At 43.7% G+C, this 20,384-nt stretch overlaps 1 protein-coding gene across 2 annotated transcripts in view; it reads left to right on the forward strand.

Moving 5' to 3' along the window:
* The window catches only part of SEZ6 (seizure related 6 homolog), an 879,252-nt gene that overhangs the window by 750,487 nt on the left and 108,381 nt on the right, over positions 1-20,384 (forward strand). For both annotated transcript variants that reach the window (XM_073565484.1, XM_073565485.1), the window contains exon 5: positions 17,615-17,800. In XM_073565484.1, the coding sequence (XP_073421585.1) occupies positions 17,615-17,800 (186 nt within the window). The remainder of the gene's footprint in view (positions 1-17,614; positions 17,801-20,384) is intronic.

Genomic DNA, 20,384 nt, shown 5'->3' on the forward strand with positions numbered 1-20,384 from the left:
AGTGCTTGGCACAGGAACATCATTAACTTTACCTATATAATTGTCCACTTGGACTGATAGTAATAGTGATTTGTTTGTACCCTGTTGTCTGGCGCTGGCCCACTTTATGGGGGTGCTCAGTGCATATGATTATACACCAGTAAAAAGTATGAGAGGCTCAATGTGACCAGTGCCACCTAGTTTCCAACCCCTCTTATTCGACTGGTACTGTGGGCACACTGATTGGTACTGAGGAAAAGAAAGAAAGAACAGAGAGAAAAAGAAAACAGAGAGAGAAAGAAAGAACAGAGAGAGAAAGAAAGAGGGGAAAGAAAAAAGAGAGAGAGAAAGAAAGAGGGGAAAGAAAGAAATAACAGTGAAAGAAAGAAAGAAGAAGGAAAGAAACAGAGAGAGAAAGAAAGATTCTATAAAGATACTATAGCAGCCCGGCTCCCACTGTAGTGCCCACCTGAACCTCCCGATGCAGGACATATCATGATCCGCTCACATGGCCGGTATCCCGAGTCCACGTCGATCCTGCTGTCCGCGCTGTTGGGGGAGAATACGGTGATGGATCTGAAGCATTCCCTGAAGTGCCTCCATGGTTCCGTCACAATCTCCTCCCGAAATTACCTCATTTCCAGTCAGCTTCTAGCACGTCACTTCCGGTGGAATGTCATGTGCGAATTTAAAAGTGCTCCTCGGGGCTCCGCCGTGTACTCCTGCATCCGTGGGAAAAGTAAGCTCCCAGCCGGGGCAGTGGGGCAGAATCTCTCTCAAAATCGGGACTGTCCCACTGGGATGTATGAATGCTCCCCGCCTTACACCTTGTACACATATGGCTCCACATACATCATACACACATGGCTCCGCTTTTTATGCCTCATACACACGGCTCCGTTCTGTACACCTCGCACACACACGGCTCCACTCAGTACACACATGGCTCCACTCAGTAAACCTCGTATACATGCGGCGCTGCTCCGTACACCTTGTACACACGTGGCCATGCTCTGTAAACCTTGTGCACAAATGGCTTCACTCCATAAACCTTGTACACATGCGGCTTTGCTCCATACACCTCGTACACACGCGGTTCCGCTCCATACACCTCACACACACGCGACTCTGCTCCGTACACCTCGTACACGTGCAGCTCTGCTCCGTACACATGCGGCTCCACTCTGTACACCTCGCACATGCGCTGCTGTGCTCTGTACACCTCGCACATGCACTGCTCCGCTCCGTACACCTCGCACACGCGCTGCTCCGCTCCGTACACTGTTATGAGCTCATTTTCTGCTCCACCATCTGGGAGTTCTCCTTCCGTTCTCCCTCTGGTAGTGACAGGAGGTAGTGAGGTTAGTTTAATTGGTAATGGTCTGCCACCTGACGAGGAGGATAGTGATTGGATCTCTGGAGTATCAGACTGGATATAAGACAGCCAACGCCCTATCCTGTTGCTGGTAATTCAGTCTGTTTCTCAGGTCTTAGACTTCAGCTCTGCTCCAGTCATCTCAAGTTAAGTTTGTTTTTTGCTAATGTTCACACTTGCTTTTGTTGGTCAACTGAGTTTTCGTGTGGTCAGCCAGCCCGGCTGGGCTGTGCTGAATTTCCACTCTTATTTATCTGTATTTGCCAATTTGCCTTTTTGTCCTTTATTAGACTGGCCTCTTTTTGCTCTGTCTCAGAATATTCCAGAGTGCTGATATAGTGGGAGAAGTCTAGTGACTTCAGGGTTAATTTTGTTATCAGAAGCGTTGGACATTATTTTTGGTAGGGTTTTTTGGCAGATTGCAGACAGTATCTTTCCTTTCCTGTCCTTTCAAGTTAGTTTGGCCCCATCGTTTGCTCAGCCTATTTTTCTGCCTTTGTTTGTGTTTTCATCTTGCTTCACCGTCAATACATGTGGGGGCTGTCTTTCCTTTGGGGTCTGCTCCGGGGAGTTAGTCTTCCTCTTTTCTTACTTTAGGCTTATTTAGCTCTCCGGTTGTGACGAGGCATCCAGGACCACCGTAGGCACGCTCCACAACTGCTTCTAGTTGTGTGTTAAGTTCAGGGCTCTGCAGTCTGCATAGTTACCAACCTCTCTGGTTTTCTGAGACTTAGCGTGTGTTGCTTTTTTCCTCCTCGATGACCCATTCATAACAGTACACCTCGCACACGCGCTGCTCCGCTCCGTACACCTCGCACACGCGCTGCTCCGCTCCGTACACCTCGCATACGCGTTGCTCCACTCCGTACACATGGCTCCACTCTGTGTACACACACGGCTCCGCTCCGTACACACACACGGTTCAGCTCCGTACACATGCGGCTCTGCTCCTTACACCTCGCACACACGTGGCTCCGCTCCGTACACCTCGCACACACACACAGCTCTGCACACCCCACACACTCGCGGCTCTGCTCCATACACCTCATACACACACACGGCTCCGCTCCGTGTATACACACAGCTCCACTCCGTACACATCTCTGCTCCGTACACCTCATACACACACAGCTCCGCTCCGTACACACACACAGCTCCACTCTGTACACATCTCTACAACGTACACCTCGTACACATGCGGCGTTGCTCCGTACACCTTGTACACACATGGCCACGCTCTGTAAACCTTGTACACAAATGGCTTCACTCCATAAACCTTGTACACATGCGGCTTTGCTCCATACACCTCGTACACACGCGGTTCCGCTCCATACACCTCACACACACGCGACTCTGCTCCGTACACCTCGTACACGTGGGGCTCTGCTCCGTACACATGCGGCTCCACTCTGTACACCTCGCACATGCGCTGCTGTGCTCTGTACACCTTGCACATGCACTGCTCTGCTCCATACACCTCGCACACGTGCTGCTCCGCTCCGTACACCTCGCTCACGCGCTGCTCCGCTCCATACACTGTTATGAGCTCATTTTCTGCTCCACCAGCTGGGAGTTCTCCTTCCGTTCTCCCTCTGGTAGTGACAGGAGGTAGTGAGGTTAGTTTAATTGGTAATGGTCTGCCATCTGACGAGGAGGATAGTGATTGGATCTCTGGAGTATCAGACTGGATATAAGACAGCCAACGCCCTATCCTGTTGCTGGTGATTCAGTCTGTTTCTCAGGTCTTGGACTTCAGCTCTGCTCCAGTCATCTCAAGTTAAGTTTGTTTTTTGCTAATGTTCACACTTGCTTTTGTTGGTCAACTGAGTTTTTGTGTGGTCAGCCAGCCCGGCTGGGCTGTGCTGAATTTCCACTCTTATTTATCTGTATTTGCCAATTTGCCTTTTTGTCCTTTATTAGATTGGACTCTTTTTGCTCTGTCTCAGCATATTCCAGAGTGCTGATATAGTGGGAGAAGTCTAGTGACTTCAGGGTTAATTTTGTTATCAGAAGCGTTGGACATTATTTTTGGTAGGGTTTTTTGGCAGATTGCAGACAGTATCTTTCCTTTCCTGTCCTTTCAAGTTAGTTTGGCCCCATCATTGGCTCAGCCTATTTTTCTGCCTTTGTTTGTGTTTTCATCTTGCTTCACCGTCAATACATGTGGGGGCTGTCTTTCCTCTGGGGTCTGCTCTGGGGAGTTAGTTTTCCTCTTTTCTTACTTTAGGCTTATTTAGCTCTCCGGCTGTGACGAGGCGTTCAGGACCACCGTAGGCACGCTCCACGACTGCTTCTAGTTGTGTGTTAAGTTCAGGGCTCTGCAGTCTGCATAGTTACCAACCTCTCTGGTTTTCTGAGACTTAGCGTGTGTTGCTTTTTTCCTCCTCAATGACCCATTCATAACAGTACACCTCGCACATGCGCTGCTCCGCTCTGTACACCTCGCATACGCGCTGCTCCGCTCCGTACACCTCGCATACGCGCTGCTCCGCTCCGTACACATGGCTCCACTCTGTGTACACACACGGCTCCGCTCCGTACACACACGGCTCTGCTCCGTACACATCTCTGCTCCGTACACATGCGGCTCTGCTCCATACACCTCATACACACACACGGCTCCGCTCCGTGTACACATCTCTGCTCCGTACACCTCATACACACAGCTCCGCTCCGTACACACACACAGCTCCACTCTGTACACATCTCTACAACGTACACCTTGTACACGTGCAGCTCTGCTCCCTGCACCTCCCACACGCGTGGCTCCGCTCCGTACACCTTGTACACACACACGGCTCCGTTCCGTACACCTCGTTCACACGCGGCTCTGCTCCTTACACCTCGTACACACGCGGCTCCGCTCCTTACACCTCGTACACACGCGGCTACGCTCCTTACACCTCTTACACATGGCTCCGATCCGTACACCTCGTACACACGCGGCTCCGCTCCGTACACCTCGTACACACGCAGCTCCGTTCCTTACACCTCGTACACACGCAGCTCTGCTCCTTACACCTCGTACACATGCGGCTCTGCTCCTTACACCTCTTACACATGCGGCTCCGCTCCGTACACCCCGTACACACGCGGCTCCGCTCCTTACACCTCATACACACGCGGCTCCGCTCCTTACACCTCTTACACATGCGGCTCCGCTCCGTACACCCCGTACACACGCGGCTCCGCTCCTTACACCTCGTACACATGCGGCTCCGCTCCTTACATCTCTTACACATGCGGCTCCGCTCCGTAAACCTCGTACACACGCGGCTCCGCTCCGTACACCTCCTACACACGCGGCTCCGCTCCTTACACCTCGTACACACGCGGCTCCACTCCGTACACCTCTTACACACGCGGCTCCGCTCCGTACACCTCGTACACACGCGGCTCCGCTCCGTACACCTCGTACACAGGCAGCTCCGCTCCGTACACCTCGTACACAGGCGGCTACGCTCCGTACACCTCGTACACTTGAGGCTACGCTCCGTACACCTCACACACTCGAGGCTCTGCTCCGTACACCTCGAACACACACGGCTCCACTCCGCACACCTCGTACACGTGCGGCTCTGCTCTGTACACCTCATACACGTGCAGCTCTGCTCCGTGCACCTCGGTCCTCGTACACACGCGGCTCTACTCCTTACACCTCGTACACACGTGGCTCTGCTCCTTATGCCTCATACACACGCGGCTCTGCTCCTTATACCTCGTACACACGCGGCTCTGCTCCTTACACCTCGCACACACGCGGCTCTGCTCCTTACACCTCGCACACACACAGCTCCACTCCGTACACCTCGCACACTCGTGGCTCTACTCCGTACACCTCATACACACACGGCTCCACTCCATGTACACACACAGCTCCACTCCATACACATCTCTGCTCCGTACACCTCGTACACTTGCAGCTCTGCTCCGTACACCTCACACACTCGCGGCTCTGCTACATACACCCTGTAAACCCCCCTGACCCCACAAATAAACTTCCCTCATCCAGGACGATGACAGCCAGCACAGACAGCAGAGTCCTGCATAAGACGAGGGCTGATGCGCACAGGACCTGTGATGAGGTCAAAGAAGGGGAGGAGTCAGGGTGACATGATATCCAGATTGAAGACGCTACAGATGAGGAGAGGAGCAACTACAGGACCTGTGATGAGGTCACAGGAGGGGAGGAGTCAGGGGTCACATGATCAGGGGGCCCTGACTCCTTCCCTCCTGTGATCTCATCAATTACAGTCTCTTGCACGACCGCAGCACCAGCGTGCAGAGGCTAAATTGTAGGTGCTGCGGGTAGAGGAGCGCATAATGCTGTCCCCTGCTGCCTGCCGCTTCAGCACCTGGCTCAACTTGCCTCACTTGCCCTGCATACGGATCACATACAGATCACATACGAATCACATGCAGATCACATATGGATCATTATCAGATCACATATGGATCACATCCAGATCATATACAGACCACATTCAGATCACATACAGATCACATGTAGATTATGTACAGTCACATACTAAAATTTTTTTAAAGGGAATCTGTTACTAGGTTTTCGCCATCTAATCTGAGGGCAGCGTATCATAGTGACACAAACCTTGATTACAGCAATATGTCACATACTGGGCTACATGCTGTAGTTTTGATAAAATCACAGATTTATTAGCAGGTTATTATCACTGGATGACTAATTAACCTACTGCCATGTACTCCTCCATATTCATGAGCTCTTGTGTAACCCCCGCACTCACCACAGATTGTCAGCTATCTGCCTATGCACAGCGTATGCATAAAGCTGCCAATCAGTGGTGTGTGGAGGGTTATACAGAGCTCAGCATTAAGAAAACTGGAAGATCTGCAGAAGAGAAAACAGTGATTTTATCAAATTGACAGCAAGCCCTGTAAGTGACACATCACTGGGTTTAGTGTCTCTTCCCCTACGTTATGCTGCTCTCAAATGGGGAGAGCAAAAACCTGGTGAAAGATTCTCTTTAAATGCTTACTATAGGCTTCAAAGTTCCAATTCACAAACAGCAAGCAGAAATCTTGAAAATAATGAGGAACTGAACAGAAAACATCCCAAAACCCTTTTTATGTTTAATATGTGTAAAAAGTCACATACAGTACACTGCTCAGTCTCTTTGAGGCCTGTTATAAAAAATAAAATATCATACCATATAGTAAAGACATAGTGTCCTATTGATGTCAGATATTCAGGCATATACTGAGCTAAATAATGAGAAGCCCATATCATAAAAGGCTGCTCAAGTCATACCGTGATAGAACAATATGTAATACATAGCAGCACCAAATAATACTAAGTAGTATGAGTATAGTCTCCATTAAAGGCATAATACGTATACATAAGAAAGACCCGACACAATAGAACAATATATAAAGGTAACACTACCAGCAGTAATTGATTCCTACGCTGCTGGTAACGTTGCCTTTATATATTGCTCTATTGTGTTGTTTTCTATTGCTCTATTACATTCAGATCATTACCTTTTCCAGGTTAATTCGACAATTGTCTGAATTTCTCTTTATTTAATTGTGTTTTATATGTATTTTCCATGCTTTAAACGTACATTTTATGATTGTAAAGTCATTTACCGTATGTTTTTTATGCCCAACTTTTGTAATTGTGGTCATTTATCTTGTTTTTCACTATAATGAGGCAAATATCCCATTTATCAATCGTATTACTATCCCATTAAGGACTGACCTCGATAAATCTGATTGTTATCCAGATTATTATATGCCTGATAAAGGAGGACTGTCGGCTCACAAACGCGTTGTGTAAATAAACTTCCTTTTTCTGTAGATAGGGATTTTGCCGTCGTTGGCAGCGCTCCTTTGTTTTTCTCTTCCTTCCCTTCCTACTTGGGTCCTTGTACGGCTGCACAGGTTGCCCCGTTGCTATGTCTGTCCCCGGTCAGTCTCTTAGGTGGACACAACCACTAATTCTGTTCATCTCAGTTTTCCTGGTTTGTGAATGGATGCCAAAATTCCAATGTAGCCAGCCATTTACAGAGTCAGACCAGTACCAGCGAGGGAGGGGAGGACAGGAGAGGACCATAATTCTGCATAATGATACGGATTGATATACCATTAGTTCTGAGAAAGGGGAGCGATCGTTACACTATGAAATCCAGCATTCGTGTGGGATGATGAGGGAGTTTAGAAATAGCTGCGCAAAATATAAAAATGTTTCACAAAAAAGGACAACTCAAAGACATGAATCCACACGCTGCCACGGGAAATGGTGAGTTCTCCTTCAATGGAAGTCTTCAAACAGAGGCTGGACAGACATCTGTCTGGGATGATTTAGTGAATCCTGCATTGAGCAGGGGGTTGGACCAGATGACCCAGGAGGTCCCTTCCAACTCTACCATTCTATGATTCTATGATTTTAATGTGACAGTCCCTTATACACACAAGGATGCTACAGGTCCATGTGGGCACTATCATTTATGCAAGCATGCAATATGTTTTGTTATTTTTTTTCATCTTTATAACCATAGGGGACACAGAGGGATCAGGACTTTGACCTCGGTGCTTGAAGGGTTCCATGACCTAAGTCCTCTCTCCTCTACATAACAAGACACCAGTATTATAAATGGCATATAGAAGTTAAGGGTCCAGCGAGATATTTGGCATTAGGGTCCAGGAGCTTCCAGTTGTGCCTTTGCTGTCATAGTAAACTAGTAACACAGTCTTCTAGGCACAGTGTGAAGATTCACAGCGGCGTGGAGAATTGACGCTGTACTGTGACTGGAAACAAATTGGGATTTTGTCTTGCTCAGAGAAGCAGAACCATACAATGCTAAATCTCATACAGGTAACAGGACAGGGGAGGGCTAAGTCCCAAAATGGATCAGTCTTAGGAATAATGAAGATGGCCTAGCAGGTGAGTTGATAAAAAGTTTTGCAGGACCTGAGGATGGCCAGACCAGAGCATTGCGAACCTCCCACTCGGGTCCTCTTCTAATTAATAGACCACCATGACTTCATGCATCCGTTGCCACACAAATGTAATCATGTCACAGTTATTACTACAGTAATGAGAAGAGGTGTAGGGAATGTCGCAAGTCGTAGCAAGTTTGCAGTGGTTTGGTGGCTAAGGACATGGAAGCTGGGAAGCTTTTTTGCTCAGCTCTCCCTAGCATGTTTTATAGTTTTAATGTGCAAATTGTCTCTTCATAGAGGAAGAAGTATTGAACTCTAGTGCCACCTATTGGAAGCAGCAACTCTAAAAGTCAGTATTGACCCTTATAAGAGCCTTGCCATAAGACTAAGGATATAAACCAAACTGGAATCTTAATTTGCAGACACGTGTTTCAGGGTGTTGCCCCTCCTAAGTGCATAGCAAGAGATCTGATTTGGCTGTATGAGAGGCCTCTGACTGGAGTCTAAGGGGTAATGTTTCTCCTTGTGGAGAGTAACATGCCTGAAATGCCAGTGCCAGTGCAAGGAGGCTTATAAGCCAAGCAATGATCCTCGGTGAAGTTAAATATGCAAATTGTTTCTTCAGAGAGGAAGAGGACTAGAACTCTAGTTCTACCTATGGGTAGTAGCAATTCTAAAAGTCAATATCAACCCTTTATACAGCCTTGCCACATGACTTGGGATATAAACCAAACTGGAAACTTAATTTGCAGACACGTGTTTCAGGCTGTTGCCTGTCCTCAGGGCAAACCAAGCAATCTGATTTGGTTGCATGAGGATTTTGTGACTGGAGATCTAAGGGGTAACATTTCTCCTTGTGTAGAGTGACATGCTTGACATGCCAGGGTAAGGAGACTTAGAGGCCATGCAATGCTTCTCTGGGAAATTAATTATGCAAATTGTCTCTTCAGAGAGGAGGAGGACTTGTTTACAATTAGACCATCACATAGCTTTTGGTGAAGACATACAAAACAGACTTTAAGGCTAGAAGAGTTATAATAGAAGAGTTAGGCACAAAGGAAAAACAGATGAAAAACACCAAAAATTAGACAAAAAAAGCATAAGAATGCAATAATATATCCAGCCCTACACTCCACATTCTGGGGATTTGGGGCAATTTATCAGAACTGATTGTAACGTAGACAGAGCTAGGCCGGGGTCACACTTGCGAGTATGATGCGAGAAACTCGCACAAGTCTCTCGCATCAGTACCCGGCACTGCCGCCGACACTCGGTACCGGAGTATGTATTTCTATGCAGCTGAACGCTCCAGTCCACCGGGTATTGATGCGAGAGACTCGGGCGAGTTTCTTGCATTGTATTCGCAAGTCTGACCCCTGCTTTAGGCCGGGGTCAGACATGCGAGAAACTCACACAAGTCTCGCATGTCAATACACGGCACTCGGGACCGGAGTGTGCGACTGCATAGAAATACATGCAGCCGCATGCTCCTGTACGAGTGCAGTGCCGGGTATTGACATGCGAGACTTGTGTGAGTTTCTCGCATGTCTGACCCCGGCCTTTATGGTGTATTTGCTAATCAAACTCACCTATCCAAAAAAGTCATAGTGCATCTTTTTTCTTCCATCGGTTATTTAGTTGTTTGTTTTTTTTGCTTTCAAAATAAACAGATGAAACATTAAGGGTATGTGCACATGTTGCAGTTTTGTCGCAATTTGTTTTCCTGCTCAGATTTGTGATAAAACCTGAGGGATTTCCTAGTCACAGCAAAGTAAATGAGATCCTGATGTCTTAGGCACATGCTGCTTATTTTTTCTTTGCAGATTAGTAGAATATTTAAATCTGCAACATGCCAACTCTTGCTGCAGATTTCACCCATAATAACGAGTGGGGAAAAATCTGCACCAAAAACTCCCGTGAAAAAAACTAATCAAAAACGTGCGGATTTTACCCAGCATTATTTCCTGCCAACACATCAGGATTTGCAGAAGAATTTCCTGCAAATAACCTGATGGTAAAAATGGACAAATTGACTAAAAGCAGATGAAAAATCCATCCAATACACATGCTCTGTCTTTTGCAGAAGTAAAAAAAAAATATGGATGTGTGAATAAGGCCCTATATAAAACTGTGTATTCCTGGAAAATCAAAATGTGATTAAACTAAAATTATTCCGATGGATTTGACGACTTTACTCCATAAACATTGTGTGCACATTGTTAACTAATTGATACAACAATGGTCTGCACCTCAGAGGGTTAACTCCTCAAAAATACAGATGTCGTGATCTTTGGTCTTCCAGCTATTATTGATTGCATTACATAACTTTATGAAAAAAATAATTAGTTAAATAGTTATTAGTACTAAGAAATGTTTAGTCTGATCCTCAGGTCAAGTGGTTCCGCTAGACAAATGATCACAAGAACGTCCTACTAGCGCACTAACTGTGGACCATTGTCCTCTACTGCCATCTATTGGCCAAATAAGGTCCAACAGGTACCTAAGTTACTAAATTGCAGTCATATAAGGAAGAAGAGCTCCCCAAGCTTTCTAGGCCGGGGAGTCACATATAAATATCACAGATGCTGAAGTGTAATTTATTAAATATTTACTACTTATTATCAAAAAATAAATTACAGAGAATATAAAAAAAAAATACAGAAAATTTCAGGACAAATCAATGGATTAACAAATAAAATGTCTCATAAAGTCAAGGCGTATTGGTGGAATAAGCCAATACTTTAATTTCAGGATTGGTAAAGATCCCAATTATAAAGTGCTTGGCTCTGAATCCTCTTTTGCCACCCTCGGCCACTCAGATGTGTAGGGAACTGCAGAACAGTCTGGATCAGTTCCCAGCACAGCAAGTGGTCAGGCAGCAGCTGAGCAAGGGAAAAGCCATGAAAGGGAGACAGAGGAAAACTAGCACTGTCATCTTCATTGTCAGGATCTGTCGGCAGGGCTGGACTGCCTGTCTGACAATTATGGCAAATGCCAGATGGGCCTGTCCAACAATGGGCTGCTTGGGTGCACCTTACCCGTGTCCTCAGAGCAAGGATACTACCACTCACTCTGGCGGGCTATGAACTCTGCAGGAGGTTTGGGATCAAGTAGGGAATGTCATTATTGCCAGATTACTATATAGAGGCACAGAAGGGGGCACTGTTACTATGAAGAGGTACAAAGAGGCACTATTACTATATGGTGGCATAGCGGTGGGACTATTATTATATGGAAGCACAGAAGTGGCAGTATTATAATATGAAAAGTACTTTTACCACATAGCGGGCACAATTGCTATATTGAGGCACAGACAGGGCACTACTACTATGTTGAGGCACAGAGGGGGCACTATTACTATATGGTGGTATAGAGGGGGCACTATTGCTATATGGAGATGTGGAGGGGACACTATTACTATATGGCAGTATAGAGGTGGCACTATTGCTATATGGAGACACAGAGGGGATACTTTACTATGTGTGGGTACAGAGGGGGACACTATTACTATATGGTGGTATAGAGGGGGCACTATTGCTATATGGAGATGCGGAGGGGACACTATTACTATTTGGCAGTATAGAGGGGGCACTATTGCTATATAGCGGTATAGAGGGGGTCGCTCTTGCTATATTGAGGAGCAGAGAGGGCACTATTACTATGTGGAGGCACAGAGGTGGCGTATTAATACTGCATAAAGGTATAGGTGAGACACTTTTATTACACAGAGGCACGGAGGGGACATTATTAGTACAGTGGGGGAAAAAAGTATTTAGTCAGCCACCAATTGTGCAAGTTCTCTCACTTAAAAAGATGAGAGAGGCCTGTAATTGACATCGTAGGTAGACCACAACTGTGAGAGACAAAATGAGAAAACAAATCCAGAAAATCACCTTGTCTGATTTGGCAAGATTTATTTTGCAAATTATGGTGGAAAATAAGTATTTGGTCATTAACAAAAGTTCATCTCAATATTTTGTTATATATCCTTTGTTGACAATGACAGAGGTCAAAAGATTTCTGTAAGTCTTCACAAAGTTGGCACACACTGATGGTGGTATGTTGGACCATTCCTCCATGCAGATCTCCTTTAGAGCAGTGATGTTTTGGGCCTGTCGCTGGGCTACACGGATTTTCAAATCCCTCCAAAGGTTTTCTATGGGGTTGAGAGCTGGAGACTGGCTAGGCCACTCCAGGACCTTCATATGCTTCTTACGAAGCCACTCCTTTATTGCCCTAGTGGTGTGCTTGGGATCATTATCATGCTGAAAAAACCATCCACGTTTCATCTGCAATGCCCGTGCTGATGGAAGGAGGGTTGCACTCAAAATATCATGATACATGGCCCCAGTCATTCTTTCATGTACACGGATCAGTCGTCCTGGTCCCTTTGAAGAGAAACAGCCCCAAAGCATGATGTTGCCTTCCCCATGCTTCACAGTAGGTATGGTGTTCTTTGGATGCAACTCAGCATTCTGTCTCCTCCAAACATGACGAGTTTTGTTTCTACCAAACAGTTCTACTTTGGTTTAATCAGACCATATGACAGTCTCTCAATACTCTTCTAGATAATCCAAATGCTCTCTAGAAAACTTCAGACGGGCCCAGACATGTACTGGCTGAAGCAGGGGGACTCGTCTGGTACTGCAGGATTTGAGTCCCTGGTGACGTAGTGTGCTACTGATGGTAGCCTTTGTTACGGTGGTCCCAGCTCTATGTAGGTCATTCACTAGGTCCCCCAGTGTGGTTCTTGGATTTTTGCTCACCGTTCTTGTAATCATTTTGACCCCACGGGGTGAGATCTTGCGGGGAGCCCCAGATCGATGGAGATTATCAGTGGTCTTGTATGTCTTCCATTTTCTTATTATTGCTTCCACAGTTGATTTCATCACACCAAGATGCTGGCCTATTGCAGATTCAGTCTTCCCAACCTTGTGCAGGGCTACAATTTTGTTTCTCTTGTCCTTCGACAACTCTTTGGTCTTCACCATAGTGGAGTTTGGAGTGTGACTGTTTGAGGTTGTGGACAGGTGTCTTTTATACTGATAACAAGTTCAAAAAGGTGCCTTTACTACAGGTAATGAGTGGAGGACAGAGGAGCCTCTTACAGAAGAAGTTACAGGTCTGTGAGAGCCAGAAATCTTGCATGTTTTTAGGTGACTAAATACTTATTTTCCAACATAATTTGCTAAATAAGTCTTCCCAAATCAGACAAGGTGATTTTCTGGATTTGTTTTCTTATTTTGACTCTCATAGTTGTGGTCTACCTGTGATGTCAATTACAGGCCTCTCTCATCTTTTTAAGTGGGAGAACTTGCACAATTGGTTGCTGACTAAATATTTTTCCCCACTGTATGTGGAGGCACAGAGAAGGGAGATCCTATCAAAATGACAACACTTTATAAAACAGTGAAAAAAATTCAATTTTATTTTACCTTGGTGTCACCTGCCAATGATTTGGTTCGACTGGTACCAAATTTCAATATTGCTTTAACATCCTAGGATAGTGCAGTGTAGTGAATCATATAATATTTAATAATTCTACCTAATATTACTTAAAAATAATCACTTTTATTCTTACTCACGCTTTCAAATATGATCATGATGATTAATATTTATTATTCCAATCCTCCCCATTCTCCCCTCTGTGACCTATGTTACATAAGCAGTCACAAATTCGAGATTGCTAGAAAATTTAATTACATTCGATATGCAATCACAAGTTTTGCATATTACGCTATTGGCAATGATCATAATTGTGATCACAGGTCACCCCTTGTATAATTGAAACAGATGTTCACAATTGTTCACATGTATAATTTATAGATAATCTACATAAAAAATTAGGTAGCGAAACTGCACTACTTATAGTACCTGGTTGTGTGCAGTGATTGCCTGAAACAATATTTAATTTATGAGATTCACATTGTGTTTGATCCAAGGAAAATATTTACTTTTATGTATACAGAGTGCTCAGCTAAACTGAGTACACCCCCTTTGAAGGTAAGATGTTAATCAATATCCCACTGAACACAGAACAATTTCCACAATTTTGGCGAGATTGAGTTCCATGGAACATTTTTAGGGTATGTGCACGCGTTGCAGATTCGTGTGCGGATTTTTCCGCTCGGAATCTGCAGAATCCGCAGGTAAAATGACCTGCGTTTTACTGCGGAATTACTGCGGATTTTGTGTGAATTTCGCCTGCGTTTTTACACCTGCGGATTCCTATAAAGGAATGGGTTTAAAAATGCAGAAGAATCCGCACAAAGAATTGACATGCTGCGGAAAATAAACTGCTGCATCTCCGCGCGGAATTTTCCGCAGCATGTACACAGCGTTTTTTTTTTCCATTGGTTAACATTGTGCTGTAGTCTCTGGCGAATCCGCAGTGGATCTACAGGGCCAAATCCACTGCGGATCCGCACAGGAATCCGCAACGTGTGCACATACCCTTATAACCCATAACATGAAAGTAAAGTTAATGATATAACCTTAATTACAAAATCTTCAGTTTTACTCAAATTAGGTAATGCAAAAATGAGTACACCCCACATCAAAAACTACTACATCTAGTATTTTCTATGACCTTCATGATTTTTAAGGACAGCAACAAGTCTTCTAGGCATGGAATAAAGAGGTTGGAGACATTTTGCAACATCTATCTTGATCCATTCTTTAAAAGCAACCTCTTTTAGAGCCTGGATGATGGATGGACAGTGATGCTCAACTTGTCTCATCAGTATTACGCAAAGGTGTTTGATTGGGTTCAGATCAGGAGACACTTGGCCACTAATTTACCTTCTTCAGAAATGCAACAGTGTCCTTGGATATATGTTTTGGATCATTGTCATGTTGGAAAAGCCCACGTCTACCAAGGGCATGGAGTGATGGTGGCATCTGAGTGAGTGATGGCAGCATCTTCTTTATCAATATAAAGCAGTACATCTGTGAATTCATGATGCAATCAATGAAATGTAGCTGTCCGACACCAGCAGCACTCATGCAGTCCCACATAAGTACACTACCACCACCAAGTTTCACTGTAGGCACCATACATTTTCCCTTGTACGCCTCATCATTGTGGCGCCATACACATTTGAGGCCATCAGTTCCAAAAACATTTATCTTGGTCTCATCACTCCAGAGTATATAGTCTCCGTACTCTTGATATTTTTCACCATGTAAAAATGATACGGCAGTATGATTCTTCGTGTTAGTACCATCACAACAATTTCTACATTTTTCACATATTAATCACTAAAAAAAAATCTGAACTTTGTTTAAAAATCCTTGGCTTGTGTCACCCTTTTCAGAATTCCATAAATTTTTTACTTTTCCATCGATGGACCTAAATGGGGATTTAATCTTTGTGTGGTGAGCTAATGTTTTTTATAAATACCATTTTGAGGTAACTACGATGTTTTGATCACATTTTATTGTATTTTTATGGGGCCTGTTGCTTTTTTCCTCTTTAAGGAAATTTGTTAGTTAATTTTACATTTTCAAAAATGGGATGCAGGCATACCATATAGGATTAGTTTTTTTATTATTTATTTTTTTTATTTTTGAACTAGGAAAGGTTGAGGTGTGATTTAAACATATATTTTTTCATATTATTTTAAAACATTTTTAATTCCTTTTTACTTTATTTTTGAACTGTCAATGAACAATGGAAAGAATTGACAGTGCCATTTATGGTAAATTGTCAATCAGCAGCGATCGGAGCTAGCTCTTGTCACTGTTGTTAGAGATCAGAAGGTAAAAGGAGTTAGTGGACAAATTCCACACTGCAGACAGAATTGAGACATATACCCCAGTGTAGTAGAGTAAGGTGGTGGTTTATTTCAATGCTTTTAGAAGTATATAGTTACTTATTGTTAGGGAAAAAACACATGTATCAAACCATATGGAACTGTAGTTAGAGAGAGATACCAGCAATATAACACAGCCGGCACCTGCTTTGTGTGAAGCATGCTCAGGTCCAGAGCCCGCACCAACTTAGGACATCTCGACAGGGGAATAACAAACTTTTCCATATGGCTTAAGATATGTAGCCAAACCAGGAATTCCTACCACTTGCCAATGGAGGGCAGGATACTGGCTTCATGGGTAAAAAATGCCATTGATGGTGGTCTTGGGGGTACTTGAACTCCTATGTCAAGCGCATTCCCATCAGGTCCAGCTCCTGCATCATGCACTCTCCCATCAGGTCCAACACTGAACACAATGTAGCAGTTTTCCTAGAGTGTTATAACGAATAGACAAGAATAGAATCATAGAATCGTAGAGTTGGAAGGGACCTCCTGGGCCATCTGGTCCAACCCCCTGCTCAAAGCAGGATTCGCTAAATCATCCCAGTCAGATGTCTGTCCATAGAATCATAGAATCGTAGAGTTGGAAGGGACCATCTGGGCCATACAATGGCAGTGCAGTAATATAACATGGCAGAATGCTTGCTATGTTTGGCTTTTTATGAGCTTAGCAGCAGCTATTCCTCGTAACTTAGTTTCCTCTGAAGTGCAGGGAAGACCCAGAAATATATCCTTGTATAATAAATTTATTGCCTCTTCCTCTAGAAGTGTAAGTAAAAAATTCATCAGTCTGGTTCTCATTATAGGTACATGTGTTGTCTCAGAGTTGCATTCTTGCTTTGTTTAGCACACGCCGCAGATATAATAAAGAGAAATATATCACTGGGAGGCAATTAGTGAGTGAATTACGCTCCACATTTACTCTGCGTTACTCGCCAATCCCTGCGTGACATCTCTTCCCTTTTGGTATCTGTTGTGCTTTGTGCCACGGACACAGAGGAAATATTTTATGGGTCCCATTAGGAAAGCAGCACGGCTAATTTATCAAGCTGGGAGTTAATGAGTGGTGCCAAGCACCCAGGCCAGCAAATCCATCGTAAGATGGAGATGGGGCATTATAACTTTATTTCAGCTAATCCATCACTCGAGCAGGAGAACCTTTGAGCTACACAATCGATGTGATCTTCAGCGCTGTTTGTGATACATAGATGATTTTGGATTAGCCCAAAATAATCCCATATGGACAAGTAAAGTGCAGGGATTCTTTCTGACATTTATTGTTACCAAACATTTGTAGGTAGAGATATTTCTGATGAACAAATATAATCGGAAACTCTTGTATTAGAAGTAATGTGATATGCTATATATTACTGCTAGCATTCCTTCTGGATTATTTGTATTAAGACTCTAGCATTTGATATAATCTCAGAATTTAAAGGGGCCATCATACAATATAAACTTGGATTTCCAAACAGTGAATACACTTTTCGAGGTTTTTTCTAACTGAGTTATGTCTGTCTCTTTGCAGCCTATGTCCTCAGCTGTGGATTCCCTCGAAGACCTGCCTATGGCGATGTATCCGTCACCAGCTTGCACCCAGGAGGAGAAGCATATTTCTACTGTAACACAGGCTACCAATTACATGGTCCACATGTCTTAACCTGTCTCAATGCAACACGGCCATTCTGGAGTAGTCGTGCTCCTCAATGTATAGGTAAGAAATGTCAAAGATAAAGTGTATGTAGTGCTAAAAAGTATGTACCCCTAGTCATTTATCATAACTCCATATAATTACAATGGATATAAATGGTCTACATACCCCTGTTAAACTGCTTGGCAATTGTTACCATCATTTCAGAAGAATCTTTTCCACCTTTAATACCAACCATAATCTGTACAATTCAATTAAAAAAACTAACTGAAATCTTTTCAGATGGAAAACTTAACCCGTTCCCCTTTCACCTTCATAACCACACCAAATTGTACAATTCTGACCAAAGTCATTTAATAAGGTAATAACTCTTTAACGATTCAAGGAATTCTGAAATTGTTTTTTTCATGACATTTTGTATTTCATGATACTGGTAAAATTTGTTCAATGTTACTTGTGTTTATTTGTGAAAAAATCGAAAATTTGGGGAAAATTTGTAAAATTTCGCAATTTTCAAATTTTTATGCCCTTAAATCAGAGAGTTATGTCACACAAAATAGTTAATACATAACATTTCACTCATCTCTAATTTACATCAACCCACTTTTTGAAACATTTTTTATTTTTTAGGAAGTTGGAACAGTTAAAAGTTGACCAGCAATTTCTCATTTTTCCAACAAAATTTACAAAACTATTTTTTTTTTAGAAACCACATCACATTTGAAGTGACTTTGAGGGTTTATAAGACAGAAAATAACCAAAAGTGACACCATTCTAAAAACCACACCCCTCAATATTATTATTTTCACAAGGGTAACAGGAGAAAATGAACCCCAAAATTTGTTATGCAATTTCTCCTGAGAACGCTGATACTCCTTATCTGGGGGAAAACTTGTTTGGACTCCCGGTAGAGCTAGAAAGGAAAGCAGCCCCACTTGACTTTTTGAACACAAAACTGTCTGGAATTGGGAGCGGACGCCATGTTGTGTTTGGAGAGCCACTGTTGTACGTAAACAGTAGAAACACCCCACAAGTGACCCCATTTTGGAAACTCGATCCCTCAAGGAACTTATCTAAATGTGTGGTAAGCACCTTGAAACCCCCAGGTGCTTCACAGAAATGTATAGAGTTGAGCAGTGAAAACAAAAAAATCCAATTTTTTTTGCACCAAAATGTTCTTTTAGCCCCATTTTTTTTGTTTTCATAAGGGTATCAGGAGAAAATGGGCGCCAAAAATTATTGTGTGATTTCTCTTGAGTATGCCGATACCCCATGTTTGGAGGAAAACTACTGTTTTGTGCACGGAGGGCTCGAAAAGGAAGGAGCACCATTTGACTTTTTTAACTTAAAATTTGCTGGAATCATTAGTTTATGCCATGACGCGTTTGGAGAGCCCCTGATGTGCTTAAACAGTAAAACCCATCCCCACACACACATACACAAGTGACCTCATTTTGGAAACTAGACCCCTCCAGGAAAGTATGTAGATGAATGGTGAGCACCTTGACCCCTCAGGTGCTTCACAGAAGTTTCTAACGTTGAGCTATTAAAATAAAAAATTACATTTTTCCCACAAAGATATTCTTTTAGCACCAAATTTTTATTTTCACAAGGATAGCAAGAGAAATTGCAACGTACAATTTGTTGTGCAATTTGTCCTGAGCATACGAATCTCCCATATGTGGTCAAAAATTACTTTGAGGCACAGTGCAAAGCTCAGAAGGGAAGAAGTGACATATTGGAGTTGGAGTTCAGATTTTGCTGGAATGGTTTGAGGATGCCATGTCACATTGGCAGAGTCCCTGAAGTACCAGAACAGAAAAAACCCTCCATAAGTGATGTCATTTTGCAAACTTTACTCTCAATGAATTCATCTAGGGGTGCAGTGAGCATGTTGACACCACATATGCCTCACAGAAATTTATACCATTGGGCGGTGAAGAAAGAATATTTACATTTTTACAGCTAAAATATTGTTTTAGCCCTAAATTTGCAATGTTTTAAGTTCTAATAGGAAAAAATGGACCTCTCAGTTTGTTGTGCATTTTCTACTGAGTACGCCAATACCCTATGTTGTGAACTCTCTCGATTTGACTTCTGAGTTGGGGCTCCCTCTGGTGGTTACTGTGGGTAGTGGAGCTGGCCGAAGTCTGCCATCTGATGATTATTGGAAATCAGGGGTTAATGACTGGAGTATTTAAGTGAGCAGGCTTCCTTCAGTGGCTGCTGGTGATTAGTTTCTTCCTGTGTATTCTGAGGTCTGCTGTCTCCTGCCTGATCCTGCATTTTTCAGTTAAGTTGTTGATTTGCTAATCCTTTGCATCTGATCTGGTTTTGCCTCTTTCTGCTTTGCTGTGAGGGTTCAGCATGCTCCCTGCTGGGGCAGTGCTGGACCCCGCTCCATATGTTACAGCTTGTGTCAGTTTGTTTAGTCCCCTGTTATAGTAGTCTCTTTTGCTTTGCTGCCAGTTCATACCAGAATGCTGATATAGTGGGGGAGTAGTCGTGAGACCTCAGTGTTTTTTTTGTACATCAGACATGTTGGATTTTTAGGGTTTTTGCGTGATTGCAGATAGTGTCTTTCCTTTCCTATCCTATCTAGTCAGTTTGGGCCACATACTGTAATTTGCTCAGTCTATTTTCTGCC

Source organism: Dendrobates tinctorius, unplaced genomic scaffold, assembly GCF_039654945.1.
Source record: "Dendrobates tinctorius isolate UK_male_01 unplaced genomic scaffold, ASM3965494v1 ptg000016l, whole genome shotgun sequence".
Classification (NCBI taxonomy): Eukaryota; Metazoa; Chordata; class Amphibia; order Anura; family Dendrobatidae; genus Dendrobates; species Dendrobates tinctorius.